The 21,640-nt window shown below is 41.5% G+C and overlaps 1 protein-coding gene across 3 annotated transcripts in view; it reads right to left on the bottom strand.

Moving 5' to 3' along the window:
* Nucleotides 1-21,640, bottom strand: part of SH3KBP1 (SH3 domain containing kinase binding protein 1) — a 316,536-nt gene that overhangs the window by 250,337 nt on the left and 44,559 nt on the right. For 2 of the 3 annotated variants that reach the window (XM_037512632.2, XM_037512636.2), the window contains exon 2: nt 14,216-14,373. In XM_037512632.2, coding sequence (XP_037368529.1) covers nt 14,216-14,373 — 158 coding nt within the window. Of the gene's footprint in view, nt 1-14,215; nt 14,374-21,640 lie in introns of those variants that run through there. The other variant, XM_054695818.1, reaches the window with a different exon arrangement.

Raw genomic sequence — 21,640 nt, 5'->3', positions numbered from 1 at the left:
AGAAGTACAATCTTTACCTGGTTGATTCTTTCAATCTACAAACATAGTATGTCTCTCCATTTACTCAGATCTTCTCGGAATACTGTCATTAGCATTTTCTAATTTCCACATACACATCCTATATATGTTTTGTTAGATTTATGCCTAAGTGTATTGGTTACTTTAGGGACAATTGTAAATGGCACTGTGCTTTTAATTTGAGTTTCCATATGTTCCATTGCTAGGATATAAAAATATTAACACTTATGTGTTGATGTCATATACTGGGACCTTGCTGAATTCACTCATTTGTTCCAGTAGTTATTTTGTAGATCCTTGGGATGTTCTGCAAGACAACTGTGTCATCTACAAATATGAACTGTTTTCGTCTTCCTTACTAGTTTGTATGACTTTTCCTTCTTTTCTCATTGTTATGCTTGCTAGGATTTATAGTACTATATTGGATAAGACCCGTAAGAATAAATATCTTGCTTTGTTCCCATTCTCGGGGGGGGGGGGGAGTATCCAGTCTTTTATCATTTAGTATGGTGTTAATTGTAGGTTTTATGTAGATGTTATTTATCCAGCTGGGGAAATTCACCTCTATTCCTACTTTGCTTACAGCTTGTGTCATGAATGGATGCTGAATTTTGTCAAATATTTTTTCTGCATCAATTGACATAATTCTGTGATTTTTCTCTCCCATAACCTGTTGATATAGTAGATTACATTCACTGATTTTCAAACATTGAAGCAGTTTTGCATACCCAGAATAAATCCCACTTGGTCACGGTACATATTCCTTTTATATGTTGCTAGAATTGCTTGCTAAAACTTGGTTAAGGATTTTTGTGTCTATGTTCTTAAAGGACACTAGTCTATAGAGTTGGAGTTATTTGTACTGTCTGTTTAGTTTGGGGATCAAGGTAAAACTGGCCTCGTGAAATGAATTAGGACGCATTCCCTCCTCTTTTATTTTCTGGAAAAGACTGTAGAATTGGTACTAATTCTTTAAATGTTTGATGGAAATCTACAGTGAAACACTTCAGGTTTGGAGTTTTCTTTTTGTATGAATTCGAATTTTTAAGAGTTATAGAGCTATTAGAGGGTTATTTATTTTATCCTGGGTGAATTTTGGTAGGCTCGTTTCTGTGGTACCAGTCCATTTCCTCTAACTTTTCATATGTGCATGTACAGAATTGTTTGTAGTATTCTTATATGATCCTTCTAATAGCTGCAGGAGCTGTAGTGATATAACCTGCTTTATTCCTAATATTGTAATTTGCATCTTCTTTTATACCTTTGTCAGTCTTCTTTGGGGTTTATCTATTTTACTAATCTTTTTCGAGAACTAGCTTTCTTATTGATTTTCTCTATTGTCTTTCTGTTTTCAACTTCAACAATTTCTGCTTTGATCTTCAGTACTTCCTTTCTTCTGCTTGCTTTGGGTTTGTTTTTGCTTTCCTTTTTCTAGTTTCTTGAGATAGGAGTTTAGATGATTGATTTCCAACCATTCCCCCATTCTGATATAAACATTTAGTGCTATACATTTTGCTTTCAACACTGTTATAGCTGTGTCCCACAAATTTTAATACAATCTATTCTCATCTTCTTTCAGTTTGATATATTTCCTAAATTTTCCTTTGAGATTTCTTCTTTGACCCATGGATTATTCAGATGTATGTTACTTGATTTCAAAATGTTTGAAGATTTTCCTATTTTCCTTCTGTTACTGATTTCTAGTTTAATTACATTTGATCAAAGAGCATACTCTGTATTATTATCATTCCCTTAAATATATTGAGGTTAGTTTTATAACCTGGGGTATGATCTAAGTTAATGAATGCTTCATGGATACTCGAGAAAGATGTGTTTTATATTTCCGAGTACAGTGTTCTAAACATATCAATTAGAACCATTTGGTTGATGATGTTGTTCAACTCTTCTAATAACCTTGCTGATGTCCTACTTAGTACTTCTGCCAAGTGCTGAGAAAGGGATGCTAACATTTCCAAGTATAACAGTGAATGTGTCTGTCTTTCAGTTCTGTTTTTACTTCAAGTATTTTGCAGATCTCTGGTTTGGTGCACATACATTTAGGATTGCTATGTTTTCTTGGTGGACATTTTTTTCTTTTTGTGACATCCTTCTTTGTACCCAGTGATTTTTTTTGTTCTTTAGTCTACTTCATCTCGCATTATATATAACCATTCCTGCTCTTTTTTAAAATTAATTTGCATGGCCTATCTTTATCCACCCTTTTACTTTTTAAATACACCTTTATCAATATCATGCATAATTTAATGACAGGGATATATAATTAGAAATTCGCCGTTAGGCAATTTCATTGTTCTGTGACAATCACAGTACAACTACAAAAACCCAAACGGCATAGCCAAGGACATACCTAGACTATTGGTGCCACCACCATATATGCAGTCCATCATTGACCAAAACATCATATTGCAATGCAGGACTACATTTGAAGTAACTGTTCTGTAGACAGGATATAGTTGACTCACATTATTTTTCCATTCTGTTATCTCTGTCTTTTAATTGGTGTATTTAGGCCATTTCCACTTAAAGTAATTAGGGTTTAAGCCCACCATTGTATTATTTTTTTTCTCCTTATTCCCTTTTTGTTAATCTTCTATTTCCTTTTTCTTATCTTTCTGTGTTACTTGTACATTTTTTTAGAATTCCATTTTAATTTATCTATAGCTTTTTTTGAGTATATCTCATTGTATAGTTTTTTGGGGGGTTATTCATTTTTTTTAGTGATTTCAAATATCTTTAGTTATTATAATATATGTAACTTATCATAAACTATTGGTATCAATATTTTTTCATTTCCAGTGAGGTGCAGAAACCTTATTCATTTAGGTAACTTTATACCTCCCATTTTAAAAATATCATTTTTTCATTATTATCTTTACAAATATTGAACATTACACCAGACGATATTGTCATTTTGGCTCCAACCATCAAGCATTATCTTAAAAGTTAATGAGGAAAAAAGACAGCCTATGACATATACTCCTATTTTTACTCATCCACTGTTTGTTGTTGTTGTTGTTGTTTTGTTTTTGTTTTTGTTTTTTACTTCAGGGCAGGTCTGCTACTAACACATTCTCTTAGCTTTCCTTCATTTGCAAATGTTTTTATTTTCTCTTCATTCCTCAAGGATATGTTCACCAAATGTAGACTTTGGAGCTGACCAGTCTTTTCTTTCAACACATGAAAGTATTGTGCACCTCCTTCTGGATTCTATGGTTTCATATGAGAAATCCACTGTCATAGAAATCATTCTGCCCTAATACTACTTTTTAGAGGTTTGAGGATAATGTGTACTGGTATTGATTTATTTGAGTTTATCATTTTTGGATTTTTCCCAGCTCCACAATTCTGTGGGTATATGTCTTTAGTCAAATTTGGGGAGCTAGCCACTACTTCTCTGAATATTTTTTGTTCCCCTACTCTTCTCCTTCTGGGGCTTCCATGACACAAATATTAGACCTTACACTGTCCCATAGGTCTCTGAGGTTCTGTTCATTTTTTTCTCCAAACTATTTTCTATTTGTGTTCAGAATAGGTAAATTTTATCCATCTTCAATTTCACTGAGTCTATCCTCTGTTACCTTTAACCTATTATTATGTTCACCCAGTGAGTATTTTAATACGGAGATTTTATTATTCAGTTCTGTAACTTCCATTTTTAAAATATCTTCTACTTATTTGTTGAGATTTTCTAATTCTTCATTTGTTTCAGGAGTGTTGGTAATTGCTCATTTCTATGGTGACTGCTTTAAAACATTGTCAGGTAACTCCAACACCTGAATCTTCTGTGTTGTGGTTTTCCCGGTTCTTGGTATGTCAAGTATTTTTTTTTTAATCCTGTTCATTTAGGTTATCATAATACTTTGAATTCTTCTTAAATTTGCTATCTGTATTTTAAGCCACACAATTAATGGCTTAAAACAATATTTTTTTATCTCACAGTTCTATAGGTCAGAAGTCCAGGCAGGCTCAACTGAGTGCCCTGCTCAGGATCTCACAAGGCTGATCTAGAGGCTTCACTTCCAAGCTCACTAGGGTTGTTGGCAGAATCCAATTCCTTGCAGCTGGAGGTCTCAGATTTTTTTCTTGCTGCCTGCTAGCCAAGGTCTGCCCTCTGCTCTAATAAGCTCCCCAAATTCCTTCTCAAATGACCCCTCCCTCCATCTTGAAAGCAGCAAGTCCTCCTCAACCTTTGAATCACTCTTACTTCCTCTTCTGCCATGAAACAGAGACAAAATTCTATGCTTTTAAAGGCTCATGTGATTAAGATTAGGCCAACTGGCATACTTCTCCTTTTTAAAGTCAACTGTGCCATTTAAATAACACAATTACTAGAATGATAGCTCATCACATTCACAGGTTCTGGGGATTTGAAAGGAAAATCTTGATGACCATTTTTAGAAATTCTGCCCCCGTCACTACCACTGGGGAGACGACAGGACAGAGTTCATTATTTAGTCCAGACATTCTGCAATTAGAATATATTAATTCTAATGGACTCAAATTGAGCATTTATATATTGCTATGTTGTGTGAGTAGGTACAGTGAATTTCTTTTATAATTTCTTTACAAATACATACATACATATATGAGTATATATATATATATTATGGTGCTTCTATAGAAATAACATTATAATATTTTCAAATGTAGACACACAAGTTACAGGCTACCAATCCACATGTTTGAAAAAAGATATGAGATTAAAAAGGATTGTGCTGCCCTGTCAGTAACACTGTGCAGAAGGAGCATTTAGCTTTATCAAGCAGCAGAATGGCGTGAACTTCTACAAATACTGTAATCATAATACTTTGAATTCTTCTTAAATTTGCTATCTGTATTTTAAGCCACACAATTAATGGCCAACTCTTGCCCTCACTCCAAATTCCTGACAAGGCAATGCACCTGGAGCAGGGCCAGGTTGGAGACCCATCATCATGGAGCTTCCTGTAGAAGCCCCATACTTTACAAGTTTAAATGTCCAGAAATATCTCACAGTAACATTCTAGATGGCTCAGATTTTGATCAGCTAGAAAGCTTAGGGTTGAAACACATGATTTCAAAGCCTCTTTCTAAGCTCAGATTCAGTTAAGAGAATAAGACTCCAACATGCTTAATCACCAAGATCAGCCCAGTCAGGGGACAGCGCTCCTGAGTCACAAGACACCCCCCTGCTCACACACGTTTCCTGTTCTGCAATGATGACAAAGCCAAGGAGTCCACGAATGGTGTGGGCTTTTACCGGCTGCATACTTGGCCTTTATGACTCCAGACCCTTCCTTAGAGGAATTTTCTTATAGGAGCAACTAAATTCCAGTTGTTAGCTTTAGGATATTGTTTTCTAAGAGAAAACTGTATGCTTGAAGTTGAAAGAATAATTTGAGCTGAAATTGGTGGTTTCAATAGCCCCAATGGGGAATAACTAGAGAGTCACACAGCTGGATTATTTACCCCTGACAGAAAAGACAATCAAGCTCCTTCTGAAACTCAAATCCTGAATACTGCAAAATATCAAGTTTCCTTACAAAGTATGAAATGAACTATTTTTCAACTACTCAGCCTCACTTTCAGAATTTGTAGGAAAAAAAGCAGCATAGGCCCATAAATCCAGGCAAAGATTGTTCTCTGAGTTAAAATGGCTGATTATCTGATGAGAATCCTTTACAATTGAGGAAATAAGTTAAGAACCATGATTCTGTATATAGAACAGCAACCTGGAAATCTCTACCTAATGCTCTTTGTTCAGGTAAATTTCTGATTCTTTCTTAAATCAAGAACAAGAACAGCAAAGTGACTACAAGCTTTATTCCAGAGAGGGGCAGGGATGCGAAACCCGGCTTGGGCACACGGAGAAGGCAAGATGCAGCAGGCAGTAACAGCAAGAGGTCACTCTTCCAGGACACCCAGAAAATGCTGCCTGCTTGCGCTCAGGCTCCAGCGCCCACCTTCCCGGGTTCCCAGTGCCCCTCACTGGCTGGCATGACCAGGGTAAGTCTTTTAACCTGGAGATGCTTCCTGAATGTTACCCCTTGTGAAAAATGGGCATGATGGAAACAGCACTTGTGCCAGAGTGTCATATTGCATTTGAAGGGCTTAGCCTCCCTCCGGCCTGGCATACAGTGGTAGGCGCGCAATAAATTTTAGTCATTGTACAGGACAGACACAAGTAGATTATATACAACGTGCCAGGCAGCCCGTAAATCTGGAAAGGAATGTAGCCACTATTATTCCATAAAGTAACAGAGCAATCAGGGCCGAAATGATAACTGTAGGTTTATTTAGCAGGTTCGAACAGAACTGCCTAGTGGATCCAGTTGAAAACTTCTCAAGTGGCATTTTAATCAGGAATATCTTTGCAGAACAATTCTAACACATGTTCTCCAGAGTACAGAATGATGGAAGGGCTGGTCACAGGAGCTAAAACTGCCATCCTGTGGAAGAAGTGACATTTGTGACAACACAGCATTCCATTTACTGTGTCTCATTTGTGCTTATAGCCTCTGGTGCCTACCACATAGCGGACACCCAGTCAATGTTCCCTCGACAAATGTGGCACACACCCCCCCACACACACATACACACACAGCCACGCAAGTGGCGACTTAATGTGGTGAGGAAGAGGAGGGTCTGCTCATTGCAAAACACCTAGAAAAGTTCCTGCTACCCTTTCCAGAGAAACAGGCATCTTGAAAACCATCTTCCCTATAATTCACAAAATAATGGCCCTTGGGTTGAAAGTGTGCTTTTTTGTTAAAGTAATATTTGATAAAAGTGATCTACTTCAGAGTCTCTAAATATAGAACAACAGCTGGAATCTCTACCACTGTTGAAGTCAATTTGTGATTCTTTCTTAAATCAAGAACCCATAGTAACTGAGTTTGATGTCAGAGTGGGGCACATCCGTGAAATCCTGACCTTCCACCTCACTGATTAAAAAACAAGTGTATTCATCAACCTCTTTACACAAACAACAAAAAAAGAGCTCTGGCTATGCCAACAAAAGATCTAAACCACTTAGCAAATGAAAGCTTGGGCAATGTGAAACCAAGCTGAAAATTGTTACCTCATCATAGGACATGAGTAAACACACCTCAACCTTTAAAATGCGCTTTTACCTAACACATACATAAACAGGCAGAGAAAACAGCTCACTTCCTCACAGACAGTGTCAGATCAATTGAAAGATCAACAGCGTATTCTTTTAACCCCCACCACAGCTTCCTGCTTTCTACATTTCTATTTGTGAGCAACAAAATGTCAAGGGCCTGGGTCCTATGGCACCTCACCAAAGGCCCCTCTAAAAGCAGGCAGACACATACTCATGTCAGCCTGAGCTATACATTAGAGGTATTTTCTTTTAAAAATTCATTTGACTGGCTCTTTCAAAATGTCTATCTGAGGACACATGTCAGGAGAACCCAGGAAAGGGCTGCCTGTACGTCCTGGGCTGGATGAAAGTACACTGTCACTTGGATCTGAGGGGAAGGTTCTGACAGGAAGACACTAGTCATTAAATTCAATATGGGGGCCTCCCCTGTGGCACAGGTGGTTGAGCGCAGCACTGTGAAGCTGTCCGCAGCCTCTGCAGCGCGGGTTCAATCCTAGCCGGCTGGCGAGAATCCCACATGGCATGGCAGACCTTTTCTGTCTCCCCGCTACTCCCCTCAACAGTGTATTTCAGTAGATCTGCCTGTTCTGTTCCCCGCTCTGTCTCTGGTGAATCCTCTCACCCTCCTGCACATCTGACCTGTACCCCGGTTCTTGTATGCATGAATAAATAAATCTTAAAAATAAATAAATAAATAAATAAATAAATAAATAAATAAATAAATAAATTCAACATGGGAAAATGAACCCTGCCCTAGTCAGGTGGCTGTCTTTCTGCTTTACTTGGCAATTGGAGGTCCCAGAAGGGCAGCCACATTTTTTAAACAAATGACTTCCAGAATTTCATCCTAGTACCTATTAGTATATCCCACATTATGGTCTGGTCAGAAAAATATCCAAAACTCAGAAATCAGGCAAAATAAGATGACCGTGTGACCTTTTAATGCCATGTTGATGCATTTTCTAATAAGCAACCCCAACCCCATCTGATTAGGGCCATCTTATTCTGTCTAAAAATGTACCTTGATTTAACTAACACTTGATTAGGATATTTAACAACCCTATGAAAGACATACAGAAAAGCAACAACGTATGCTGCTTTCTTTTTTCTTCTTTTCTGATAGAGATGATAATCCCACAGGTTAAGATTTTATTGTCCTCTAAATCATGAACTCTTTATGTACCTAACTTAATCTTATTTGAACATTCCTTTTCCCACTGATTTTTGAATCAGTTTCCCTCATTAAATGAGTTCAATAATACTTTGATGCATGGTCTCTACTTCTGTATTTTTAACCATTTACGAATTAGTCTCTGATAGTTCATGAGCTATCAATCAAATAGTCCCTGGGAGGCTGAGTTCTGTGCATCAGGATTGCTCAGGACAGTCACACAAAGACCACCAGGTTCAGATGCAGTCAGCTAGTGAGGCACAGATGCAGCTCCAGCAGGTGTGACACCTCCCCCACGCCCCCACAGAAGCCACAGCTTTAAACAGAGAACAACATCTATAGTGACAGTGAGAGAAGCAATTCCGCTCCTACATGAATATATGAGAGAAATGAGTGCTTGTGTCTTCAAGACTTACACAAGAACTTTTAGTCCTTATTCATAAAATATCCAAACTAGAAACAACCCAGTGTTTATCAATAGGAGAATGGATAAACAAATTATGGCCTATCCATATATAGGGTACTATATAGCTAATATAAAATACATATGCAACATTTCGTTATACAAAAGAAACCACATATAAAAAAGCACAGGTTATATGATTCCAATTACATGAAATTCAAGTACAAGTAAAACTAATCTGTGATGATAAATTACCTATGGGAAGGGAAATGATAGGGGGAATGTATGATGGAAATTTCTGCAGGGATAAAATAGGACTAACATGACTGATATTTACAAGGGTGCACACTTATTTTAAAAAACATCAAGTTCGATGTTTATGACTTTGGCATTTTATTCTATGTAAATATGATCCAAAAATTGCATAAATTTTTTAAGAAGAAGGATAAAAAAATAAATTCCAAAAGAAAATAAGTAAAGAAAGAGAGAGGGAGAAGAGAGAGAGGGAAGGAGTATCTTAGAAGATTCCTCTTCTATATGCACAGTAAATAAATTAAATATGAACTATCTAAATAAAAAAAAAGAAGGACAAATACAAAAGGCCATGAGGTCTAGTTGGGGACACTTACGTGTGTTAATAAATCTCAGCCCAATAGCTAGCACAATCCAGGCTTCTTAACAGTGGTGTGGGCAGGGGGTGGAAGGCATTTTCTCTTGAGAAATTGAGGCAATACAAAGTTAAGAGTAAATAGTGTCACACTCCCAGACTTCAAACTATACTACAAAGCCATAATAATCAAAACTGCATGGTATTGGAACAAGAACAGACACATGGACCAATGGAACCAAACAGAAAACCCAGAAATAAACCCACAGATTTACAGTCAACTAATATTTGACAAAGGAGCAAAGAATATGCAATGGAGCAAAGAAAGTTTGTTCAATAAATGGTGCTGGGAAAACTGGGTCACTACATGCAAAAGAATGAAGCTTGACTACCTCACACCATGCACAAAAACCAGCTCAAAATGGATTAAAGAACTAAATGTAAGATCTGAAACCATAAAATATATAGAAGGAAATATAGGTAAAACACTGCATGACATACACCTCAGTAACATCTTTAAAGACACATCACCCAAAGCAGTGGTAGTGAAGGCAAAGATAAACAGCTGGGACTACATCAAATTAAAGAGCTTCTGTACAACAAAAGAGACAGTAACCGAAACAAAGAGACACCCCACCAACTGGGAGAAAATTTTTGCACACAACACTAATGATAAGGGACTGATCACAAAAATCTTCAAAGAGCTGACAAGACTCAACAAAAACAAAATAAATAATCCAGTCAAGAAATGGGCAGAAGAGCTAAAAAAAAACTTCTCCAAAGAGGAAATGCAAATGGCCAACAGACATACGAAAAAATGTTCAACATCACTTGTAATCAGGGAAATGTACATCAAAACTATAATGAGATACCATCTGACACCAATGAGAATGGCACATATTAAAAAAACTAGCAACAACAAATGTTGGCGAGGATGTGGAGAAAAAGGAACCCTCCTGCATTGCTGGTGGGAGAACAAACTGGTCCAACCACTATGGAGAGCTGTATGGAGATTCCTCAATCTGCTAAAGATGGAGCTTCCATATGATCCAGCAATTCCACTCCTAGGTATTTACCCAAAGGACACAGAAACATTAATTCAAAAGGGCACCTGCACCCCTATGTTTATAGCAGCACTATTTATAATAGGTAAGCTATGGAAACAACCCAAATGCCCAAAAATAGATGACTGGATCAAAAAGATGTGGTACATATACACAATGGAATATTACTCAGTCATCAAAAAAGAGAGACATTCTGTTCATAGTCACCACACAACTCCCACCCGCCTTGTTTTGATCATGCCCCCCCCTGTAGTGTGTCTCTGGCCCATAGTTAGTTGCTTGTTGATTTTGACTTTTACTTTATTATAATTAGTCTTTTTCCTGGTCCCTTATTTAGGTTTTCTAAATTCCTGCTATGAGTGAGACCATCCGGTATTTTTCTTTTTCTTTCTGGCTTATTTCACTGAGCATGATCCCTTCCAGCTCACAAAAATGAAAAATGATGTAAAAAATATATAAAATTTAAAAAAATAATAAAAGAAAAAAGGATAAAAAAGAAGAAAAAATTTCAAATTTGTGAAATATTCATACAAATCATAAACATTTGACAGCTTGTAAAAAGAAAATAAACTCATGCAATTTGCAGCAACATGGATGGAACTGGAAGGGATCATGCTCAGCGAAATAAGCCAGAAAGAAAAAGAAAAATACCCCCTGGTCTCACTCATAACAGCAATTTAGAAAATCTAAATAAGGGACCAGGAAAAAGACTAATTATAATAAAGTAAAAATCAAAATCAACAAGCAACTATAAACCAGAGACACACTTTGGGTGGAGGAGGGGGGGCGGGGTTAGGGTCAAAATAAGGGGAGTGGTAATTGTGTGGGGAATATAACCAAAATGAAAATGCATACATTGTGCAAAAATGAAAAATGATGTAAAATGCATATAAAATAAAAAAAGAATTTAAAAAATAAAAATAAAAGGCCACTGACCATTGTACTGGTGTAGAGAGGCCAAGCAAAAAAAAAAAAAAAGTAAACAGTGAATTTCAACACTATGGGCAATTATGCTCAAATGAATCTGATAAATGAATCAAGAAAATGCTTAAGATAAGCTCTCTGACAGCAGTAACATTGGCATAAAGGCAGACAAACAATGGGATTCCACAAGATTACCCAACTCAATCTGGGGACAAATTATTCTTAAGCTAAATATGGCTAAATAGTAAACCCACTTTCAAAACCACAAACTTATGTCAATGTGATTATTATTACTTCAAGATGTATTTTCAGCTTCTAGAACTCTCTATGGCAGTTTGCATTATTGTTAAACTCCACTGCATCCACCTACTAGATTTTCAATAATAGGCCTAAAACATTCCCAGTGGGTGAAGAATTGAAAATAGATTCAGCCATCTGAAAGAACAGACGTTTCTTTTTCTGCCCGATGTGACAGCCTCAAGTGGTGCAGTCCCAGCCATTCCTGCCACATCCTTTCTGCCCTGGCTGGAATGAACGCCTCCCAAGAGCATAAATTCCCCTGCCTGGAAGTTTTCTCATCCAGGTGAGGCAACTAGTGAGCAAGCAAGAGCAGGGCACTGGGGCCAGGGAGAGGCCCCTTCACTGGTAACAAGGACAGCAGCACACTCAGTAGGCCTCATGGGAAGTGATTTCCCACACAGTCCCCTTTAATCCTCAGAGTGGTCTGGTGAGGTAGTCAGACTCTCAAGCGGAAACAGATGGCACACTTAAATTAGGGCAATCTGAGGTAGGATTAAGAGACTTTTACAAAGTGGTGAGATGCGGAGAAACTTGAGGCAGGGGCCCGGAGCTAGAAACAAGGAGAGCCCAGGCCTGAAGACATGAGGCAAAAGGAGTGTGGAAGACTTGAGGGGAGCACACAACTATTTGGCCAATGGACAGAGCCAGCCTGAGGCAACCCCAGGCAGAGAGCTTACGGGATAATCTCTGACCTCCCACTGTCATCTCCTGCTAGCATGCTCCTTGAGCCAAAGCCCACAGAAAGCCACAGGACAGGAGCCCACTACTCAGCCCAAACCAAGGCAGAGCAGGTGGAAAAGGCGGGAGAGAGGCCCCGTTTCTGGGATCAGGTCCACAATACCCCTTCACAGTGAGGAGTTCCTCTGTCCCTGAGCGTTTCCTGAGTGCGAAAGGTAGAAGAAGGCCAGGTTCCAAGCCTGCCTGAGGTCTTCCTGTCCTAGGACACACGACCCTCCAGAAACACTACAGGTCCACAGTCCTGTAGTCCTGAGCAAAGCCCAACTCAGAAGTTCCCTGCATCTGTGTATTGGCAGCTTGGGAAGAGCAAACAGTATGCATTAGAGGATTATAAACAGGGCCTACCCTCAAAACTGGAGCAAACACCATAGTCCCTTCTTCTCAGGGTCTTCCCCTCTTTTCCAGTTTTTCTCTTTCCTACCCGCTCCCCCCACCCCCGCCCCAGGATCCTCTTCTCTTTCCCACGGCGGTCCTTCCTCCTTCACCTTTACTGCAAGCTTTTTCCTGTTTCTCTGGAAAAATTCTCCTTCCACACCAGAATTTGGCTCATATTCCAAAGTGGTCCTTGTCCCAAATCTGGAGGTTTTGTTTGAAAGGGCAAACAAATGAACCCCCACTTACATATCAACAGTCAATTCCTGGTGGCCCACATACGATCATTTCCAACTCTTAAAAAGGAGGAGAGCTGCGAGGTTCAACTGCAATCCAAGAAAACAGAGTCTCTACTCCCACAGCCGCTTACAGAAAGCAGTGCTTATCAGCACGTTACCAACAAAACCCTCGGCAGCTTTATGCACACCAGAAAGAAAAGAAAAAAAAAAGAACTGTTCTCAGGATCACGCTGAGGCAAGATTCTGAAGAGAGATTAGACTGGGTTCCTATTTGTCTAGACCAGGTGGCGTGGGAGAGGCAGAGGCCAGAGGCTGGAAGCCGGCAGCACAGCACTGGTTTTTGTGAACAACTCCTTTTCATAAAACCTTCCCATGGAGCCCTTCAGGCAATTTGAGGGGGACACCTGCTTCTCTGGACCGAGCATCCCCCATGCCTCCTGCCCCCCGAAGCCACAGGTCTTAGGGACTGACGCCATGGAAACTACAGCGGGAGCCCTGGGGATTTCTGCACCCAGCCCTTCCTGCAGAGAACAATCTAGTCTCCTCCAGCATCAGATAGTAAGTTCAGGGAACAGGGACTTTTTGGATCTATATGGTATTTCCCATCGAGAAGAGCCGCTAGGTGACCCTTTCACACGCAATTCCAACTAATATTTACAAGTGTGCGGTACGCAATTTCTGAACATGAACACACTACTTTTTGTAATTAATACCCGGATGACTTCTGCAAAGGGCATAATTTTCAAAACCGTACTGAAAAAAAAAATAGATTTTCATCAATGCTTCATGACCACACAAGGGGAAAGGAGAATAATATCGCTCCTATCAAAAAAAAAAAAATATATGATTACAAAGGCGGAAAAGAGAATAATTGGAATTCTGCATTTAATGTGTTTGGTACTTGACTGAAAGGGTCGAAACTGAGTTTCACCTCCATTCTGAATGGAATGGAAATGGGTAAAATTCTTTTCAACTTTCAAAGCAAATAAATAAGTACAGAAATAAAACAATTTAACAATCTTTACATTTTCCCAGCATTTTCTAAGCGATCCACAGTTTGTATCTTAAGAAAGCAATTTGAAAACAGGTATCCCCCAGACAGGCAAAGCCCTCCATGATCTTGAGAGCACACCATGGGTCAAGCTGCCAACTCATCCCTTCAGAGAGCCCCAGGAAACTCCTCCTCAAGGGCCCGCACACTTTGGTGAGTCGAACACACAGGAGACAGGAAAAGGGTTTCGCTTTGTACTCACTCTTACAAAGTTGTCAGGGAACAAACCTCTCCTGCCATTGATCTGTCCCTCCCACCAGCCTCCATCTTCCTTCCTGATGTTGGTGATGATCTCACCCACGCTGATCGTCAGCTCATCGTCGTGCTGGGCCTGGTAGTCAAACTCCACTATGGCCTCCACTGGAAAGAACAGAGACGAAAAGGAGAACACTTCATTGGCTTTTCTTTGTATCCAGGTAGCATTAGTTTACCACACCATGGAGGTTTCGGGGGTAGTTTCTCACCTCAGCCACTGTGTATCTCCCCCCACGTCTACCCCCCGCTGGCCAGTCACCCTCCACCACAAGCTCTTCCTTCTGCCCTCCTCTCCCTCTGGTAACCACCATTCTGTTGTCAGAGTCTAAGGGTTTCTTTTTGGTTCACTTTGGTTTGTTTGATTGCTCTTTTTTCCTTTATAGTCCACCAACGAGTGAAATGAACCCGGGTTTGTCTTCTTCCTCTGGCTTATTTCACTCAGTACAATCCCGTCAAGGTCCACGAAAAGGAGCCCTTCAGGTCAGATGTTGGAGAAGTTCCCTGCGGGGCAGCTCTGGAAGGTCCGTGAAGTCACATGAGAGGGGTTTCCCCTCCACCAACACTAACATAACAGCGCCACGCCCGGCAGCCCCATCTGGGCTGAGGCCGGCAGCACAGAAACCATGAACGCCGGTCAGCGGTCAGGCACGGCACAGGGACCGACAGGCCTCCCACAGCAGGGGCTTCGGAGGGGAAGCCACACAGCGACAGAAGGATAGCGTGGGCTCCTCCCCGCCCAGGGAGAATCTGGCTCCGCTTCCCCAAGAACAGACACGGCAGATAACACACACGGCGTTGGCTCTCGGGTGCCCCATCCCTTGCCACGCCAAGACCACCTGTGTGATGCTAACGTCCTCGGGCCTCGGTTGTACAAAATGTGGGCGATAATAACGGCACCCTACAAAAACCATGGCCATCTCTCAGCAGCAACGGCTGTGAAGGCAGCTGCCACAGAGGGCCCTGCTGGCCACGCCACGTCTCCGGCTGCTTGTGTTTGCAGGCACAGCTGCCCTCTCAACAGATGGCTTCTTAGGCAGCAGGACCATTTGCAGCCGTTTACGGGGTCCATGGCAAGCTTTTACACTTGGTACGAGGTGGGGGCAACGGATGAGGCAGACCGCCCTCCTGTTGACAAAGGGCTGATACAAACTAGCAGAAGCAGCCGATCCCGAGACTGCTGACCGTCCAGAGGAGCAGCGCCCCGACGTCCAGATGCTGCCCGCACCAGACGTTCGCCTCGACCAGTCAATTTCTTGCCCTTTTCCGTTTTTACTTGCAGTTTAGTACAATGAACGCATGGATGGCAGATGAATGAATATAAGGGTGGTAAAAATTACTCAAGTGGTGAATTAGCAACTTGGAAATGATGGTAAAACAGTGGAAAGGGAACTGTTAAATGAGCTCTATAAGGAGGCATATGCAAAATGGAACTCAAAATGGATCACAGGCATATATGTAAGAGGAAAAACCTTTATAAAAAAGCATAGGGAAAAAATCTTAGTGATTTTGAGTTTGGCAAAGCTTTCTTAAATAGGAGACCGAAAAAAAGCACAAATGATTTTCTTTAATTCAGTAAATTGGGATTGTTTTGCCAGAAGGAAAAACACAGGTTGACAGGTGAATGGGCCCGCTATCAAATGGGCTTTGCCTTTTTGTCCAATTACAGATAAACTCCCAAAGTGCTTCCAGACCAGAAGACCCTATCCATCCAGACCCATCCGCTCATAATGTCAGCTACTCTGGATAATTCATAAGGAACTCAAAGCAGAATTTTCTTTCCTAGATCATTCTTTCATTCCAAAATTAGCTGGCTGACTCTGCTGTCATAAATCTGCCTAGGATGAAGTTGAGTTGTGAACCATTCTCATCACTTCTCAACAGGAAGGTGGAAGATAAGAGCATAAACAAGGCAACCTTCTGCAGATTTCTCCTGGTTCCTGACAAGATGAAGACAGAAACACTTCAGTTTTCTTGTATCACGCAGTAGTTATTATGAAGCATCGTAACAATGAGAACCAGGTCAATTAGAAAACAGCTTTCTTCCAATTACCTGGACATGGATCTCGCAAAGCTTTGCAATAAGAGCTGAGATTACAGTAACTACTGCTTATGTGCTGGACACTTTTCCTGCATTATCTCATTTAATCCTCATAATATGAGGATGCCCAACTTCCCAATTAAAGAACCTGAAGCAGGATCCTCTCACCTCAGGGGTTAGCTGAAGTGATGGGGGTGGGGGTGTGGATTAAACACCTATTCACTGTATTTTCATTTTTAAAAGAGAAAAAGTCAACTTCTGTAATACCACATTTGCAGAATGACACTGGCCCCTTCACCTCGCCTCTAGGCCGGGCGGCCGGGTGCTCCGAGGGCCAGTGGCAGCCCGAGGGAAGCAGTGCTCCTCACCCTAGCGGCTACCAGCACCAGCTTCCTGCTCCACAGGGTGCCCCGGAGATCTGTGAGCCCTCCTGGTAAAGGCTCATTAGGGCTGTTACCCCTTTTTATTGTTTTTTGTTTTGTTTTGTTTTAAGATTTATTTATTTATTTATATAAGCACTGGGTACAGTCAGAAGCGAGGGAGGGTGAGAGGATTCACCAGAGCCAGAACGGGGAACAGAACAGGCAGAGTGACGAAATACACTGCTGAGGGGAGCAGCGGGCGGCAGGAGAGGTCTGCGCGCCATGTGGGACCCTCGCCTGCGGCCGGGATTCGAACCTGTGCTGTAGAGGCTGCGGGCAGCTTTGCAGCCCAGCGCTCAACCACTGCGCCACCAGAGGAGGCCCAGGGCTGTTACCCCTTTTAACTAAAATCACCCTCACAAAATAGATGAGAGGTTCAAAAAGGTTTGTGTAAAGAAAATCAGGCTGTAGACGGTACTCAATATGGGGTCAAGAAACAAGAAAATGGCAGAAATGACCGCCACACCCGCTCCTGGCGGGAAGCTCTTTCCCAAGCACACTGGGACGCAAACAGATGGACGAGCCAATCCAATCTTACAGGTAATAATCAAAAACTCCAAATTATCAAGACAATTTATAATATGGGTCTTCCTCCACCTTTGATATGTTTATAAATTACCTAATTATAGGATGGAAAGATTGGGATCAGCAAGACTACACAGTAAACAATAATAAATGTTTAGAGACTTCTTTGGAGTTTTCTCAATCAACTAATACCGTAATAAAGACATAGGATCTGGGCCTCCTCGGTGGTGCAGCAGGTTGAGCGCAGCGCTGGGAAGCTGTCCGCAGCCTCTGCAGCACGGGTTCGATTCCCGGCCGGCCAGGGAGCTACCCACATGGCACAGCAGACCTCTCCTGCCTCGCCCGCTGCTCCCCTCAGCAGTGTTATTTGGTCCGTCTGCCTGTTCTGTTTCCCGCTCTGTCTCTGGTGAATCCTCTCACCCTCCCACACCTCTGGCCTGTACCCCAGTTCTTGTATAAAAATAAATAAATATTTTTAAAAAAGACACATGATCTATAAATAAATATATGTAGATATACTCAATTATTGTCTAGTATTAGGTATTTTTTTAAACAAGAAAAGGATCAAAACACTGAGCGAGGCTGATTCCATGTGCACTTGCAGATGAAAATACACAGGTTTTCCAGCGGGAACAGGAAATTGTGCCAAGTGAAGCTGGGCGGGAAAACAGAAAGTGGACCATGGCTGGGGAGAGGGCGGGAGACCAGGAAGGGGGTGAAAGATACATGGCAACACTAAACAGAAACCCTGTATGGGGGACTCAGTATAGAATTAACCTCCAGAACACAACCTTGTTTCTTCCTCCCTAAAATAGTAAATCTCACTTTCTCCATTTTGCACCTGCGGCTGACCAGGGCAAAGCTGGAAGAGAACAAAGGAACCGCTCCGAGAAGACGATCACTAAGAAGTGAAGAGTAGCTTGCCTGCTGTCTCACACTAGAGGGAAGTTCTTCCTGGTTTTGCTTCAATCTCATTCGTTATGATGACACATTTTAACTGGGTAAGGCTGGGGTTAGGCGTTGGGGACTCAGAGATAAAACCTAACTGCATCCTGGTCAAGTCTTCCCGATATCCCACTGAGCAGGTCTTTGCTGATTTACCCTTTCTTTAATCTCACACACATGTAAGTAATCCCATGGCCCCTGCCTGCCTTCTAGCCCCAGCTGGGCGCTGGTGGCCCAGTGCCACCTTCCAGGTTCCTCCAGCCTCCAGGCCTCACTGCTCCTGGCCTGAGACAGTCCCTCGCTGTGGCAGCTGCACATCAGTCTCGTCCTCCCCTCGCGCCTCTAGATGCCTGCTGGCTCAGGAACACCCTTACTTTCCCTGTGACCCCTCTGAGCATCCATGACATGTAGTAGGTGCTCAGTAAAGCTCAGCTTGCATTTGATAATGGCAGAGAGCTCTCTGCCCAACAGAGAGGCTGCTAAAATGCCAAGTATCAATCATATTTTAGCAAATTGACTCAGACTCTTCAGCGCACTAAGGGAGTTTGCTATTTAAAGGAACTTGTGGTTAGTTCTTTTGTAACATGAATAATCACTTCCTGTTTTACCTTTCCTGTCAAGAAGAATTTTTACATATCGGGTTTTTCTAAGAGGAGGAAACCTATACATGGCTTTGAAAGGTGCTCATAGATCAGGAGATTATGTCTCTCCTCTTCCCTGTGAAGATTCTTCCCTGTGTCCTGTGTAAACCTTGGAAGGCTTAGAACATTTGCGCCAATTGTCCCGTCACCAGCAACATGTGGCTATCGATTCCTGGAAGTGTGGTTTGGACCAAAGTGAGACACGCTGTAAAATACCTAGGAATTTGCAAAGACTTCTTAGGAAAAAAGTTAAACAGCTCACCAATGTTTACATTGATTGTATATTGAAATGAGGGTATTTTAGATACACTGGGTTGAATAATTATTCAAATTAATTTCACATATTTCTCTTCAATTTATTAATGTGATGTTTTATTAATGCAACGTTTAAACTCGCCTATGTGGCTAGTAGTATATTTCTATTGGACAGAGAAGGTTTAGGATAATACTTGGCAGACAGGAGATCAAGACCCCACATTGTACACACAGTCAAAACATTCACAAGAGCCCATGAGCACATCAGCACCCCCAAGACCCATTCCCTTGCCTTCCGGATGCTGTAGGTGTTATAGGGCAGCCCCAATACAAAACGGGGTGCCTGACTGTGGGTCCTCACCCACGCACTTAAAAGGACTTCTCCATGCTCTACTGCAGGCACACGCGAGAGGTTAATAAAAGGTTTATTTACAAGGGAAGGGGAAATGAGGAAATGTACAGCTCAGGAAGAAAAGTGGGAGACAAAGTTTTAAATGCGTCCTACCCGATCCGCCGATCTGGAACCCCAAATGGCTCTCTGAGAGCTGGCCGCCAGCCAGGAGCCGTGAAGCCAGGAGGCGAGTGACAGCGAGCCAGCCAGCCCAAGGCCCACGTGTTTGGTTTTTATACCCAACCTGGCTGCTTAACTCCACCCTCAGGTCCCAGCCACCTTCCCTTTGGTGGTGACTGGATTTGTCTTTCCCGATGTCTTGATGGCTTTGGTCTGGGGTAGGGGTGGGGTCCACAAAGCCTGCATGGGATTAGCTCAGGACATCCTTTCCCCCTGACATAGGTAGCTGCAGCATGGATAAAACACTACCTAAGGTTCTTAAATGGTATCCTTTGGGAAACTATCTCTGGGCATGAGCACAAAATTAAAGCATTAAGCTAAATAAAATATCAGAGGTGTAATTAGAGCAACAGTAAACAAAATCCCATATTTAAAGACACAATAAATTACGAAACTTTAGAACATCTCCCTGTCAGAAAAATAGCACCCTCCGGCTGCCTGCTGTGCCAAAAGCCAGCCTCCACGATTTGCTACACTACTGTTGCTGCAGGCGCTGAAGCTACAGTTAACCCTGCAACAAAAAGATAAAGCCAGAGGAGATAAGAGATCTGGTTCCAGTTGCAAATGGCTTCAACCTCCCCTATCACTGCCTTCAAACTTGCTGGAATGTCTCCTCCCCCAAAAGATGAAATGGGTGGTTTTTTATGGTGGATGGTTAAAACAGCTGCCAGGCAGCTTCTCAAAGGAAGTTCTGCCCGTAGCAAATGGAGGCTCCCCTCTGTGGCCAGGCCCCTCCCAGCCTGTGCTGAACTTCCTCCCTCCCTGCGCTCACTGCGCTGCAAGCTTCTAGCGCTCACCCCAGACAGTAAGCTCCATCTGGGAAAGGCCCTGGTCCTTTCCAGGAGTTACCTTCCTGGCCGAGCATCATATGAGCCTTGATAAATATTTGGAAAAAGCAGAAATGATGGAAAATAAATGTTCCAAATTAATTTCCTTCATTTATATATACATACACAGGGGGTCCTCAAATAATATCTTTACATTATCAGTTTGCTATAGCATCAATGAGGAAAAAATAATCCCAGATGACATTGAGGGAAATAGAGTTATTCAAGGATGTAGCTTTGCTATTCGTCATTTCACTTAAGGTCATAGTTTCCAAGATGACATTAGGTGAGGACTTAGAAGATGTCACAAGTGACTCGGTGCAGTTCTAAGCTTGAAGAACGTCAGAAGGAGCTATGTCACAAATAGATTTTATGCTTACTTCATTTTGTGCATTTCAAAGAATAAATTTTTAAAGTTAATGCTTTGTTCTAGTTCTCTCAAAGAAGGGAGTAGAAAAATTCAAGAAGTAATTTTTCGACAAAAAATATTTCACCAAAAAAGGTCACGATCACAGATCTATTAGGGATAGAAAGAACATCAGTTATCTTATGAAATCCTTTCTTTAATTTTATGGGTCTGAAGGAACCAAGGCCTGCAAGGTTCCATGACTGAGGCATGTCAAGAGCAGGACCAAGCTCTCCCAAGTGACAGTCCAGGCAAGGAAGGGGCGCTCTACTGTGAAGAGAAGAGGAAACAGACCCATGAGCTACTGACTTCCATGCCACTGGGCTGGTGTTATTTTTTCCTTCACATATAGCATCATATCCAGAATACCCAGAAACCACTACGTGTTCCCACGCCAGTTAGCAACAAGCAAGAACCCATGCTCATCTATAATGATAGGATAAAATGTTACTTCAATACAAATTTTAAAAGAATGAGCTAACCAAGAGAACTTGCCTCGCTTCAAAAAATTTGGGTTTGAATTTAAAAAACCTTTGTCCAAATCTCAGAAGACAGAAAGGAGATCAGTGGTTGCCGAGGGCTGGAAGTGAGAGCGGGAAGTGACTGCAGAAGGATGAGATATATTGGGGGCAATGGAAATGTTCTAAAATAAATTGTAGTGAGTTTCACAGTAAATTTACTAAAGTCATTCGCTATAAATGTATTAAAATCATTGAACTGAGCACTTCAAATTGGCGGAATT

The sequence above is a fragment of the Talpa occidentalis genome, unplaced genomic scaffold (assembly GCF_014898055.3).
Source record: "Talpa occidentalis isolate TD23 unplaced genomic scaffold, MPIMG_talOcc4v2.1 talOcc4.15, whole genome shotgun sequence".
NCBI classification, from domain to species: Eukaryota; Metazoa; Chordata; class Mammalia; order Eulipotyphla; family Talpidae; genus Talpa; species Talpa occidentalis.
Note: the sequence above shows the minus strand (reverse complement) of the source record. Positions and strands in the feature narration are given on the sequence as shown.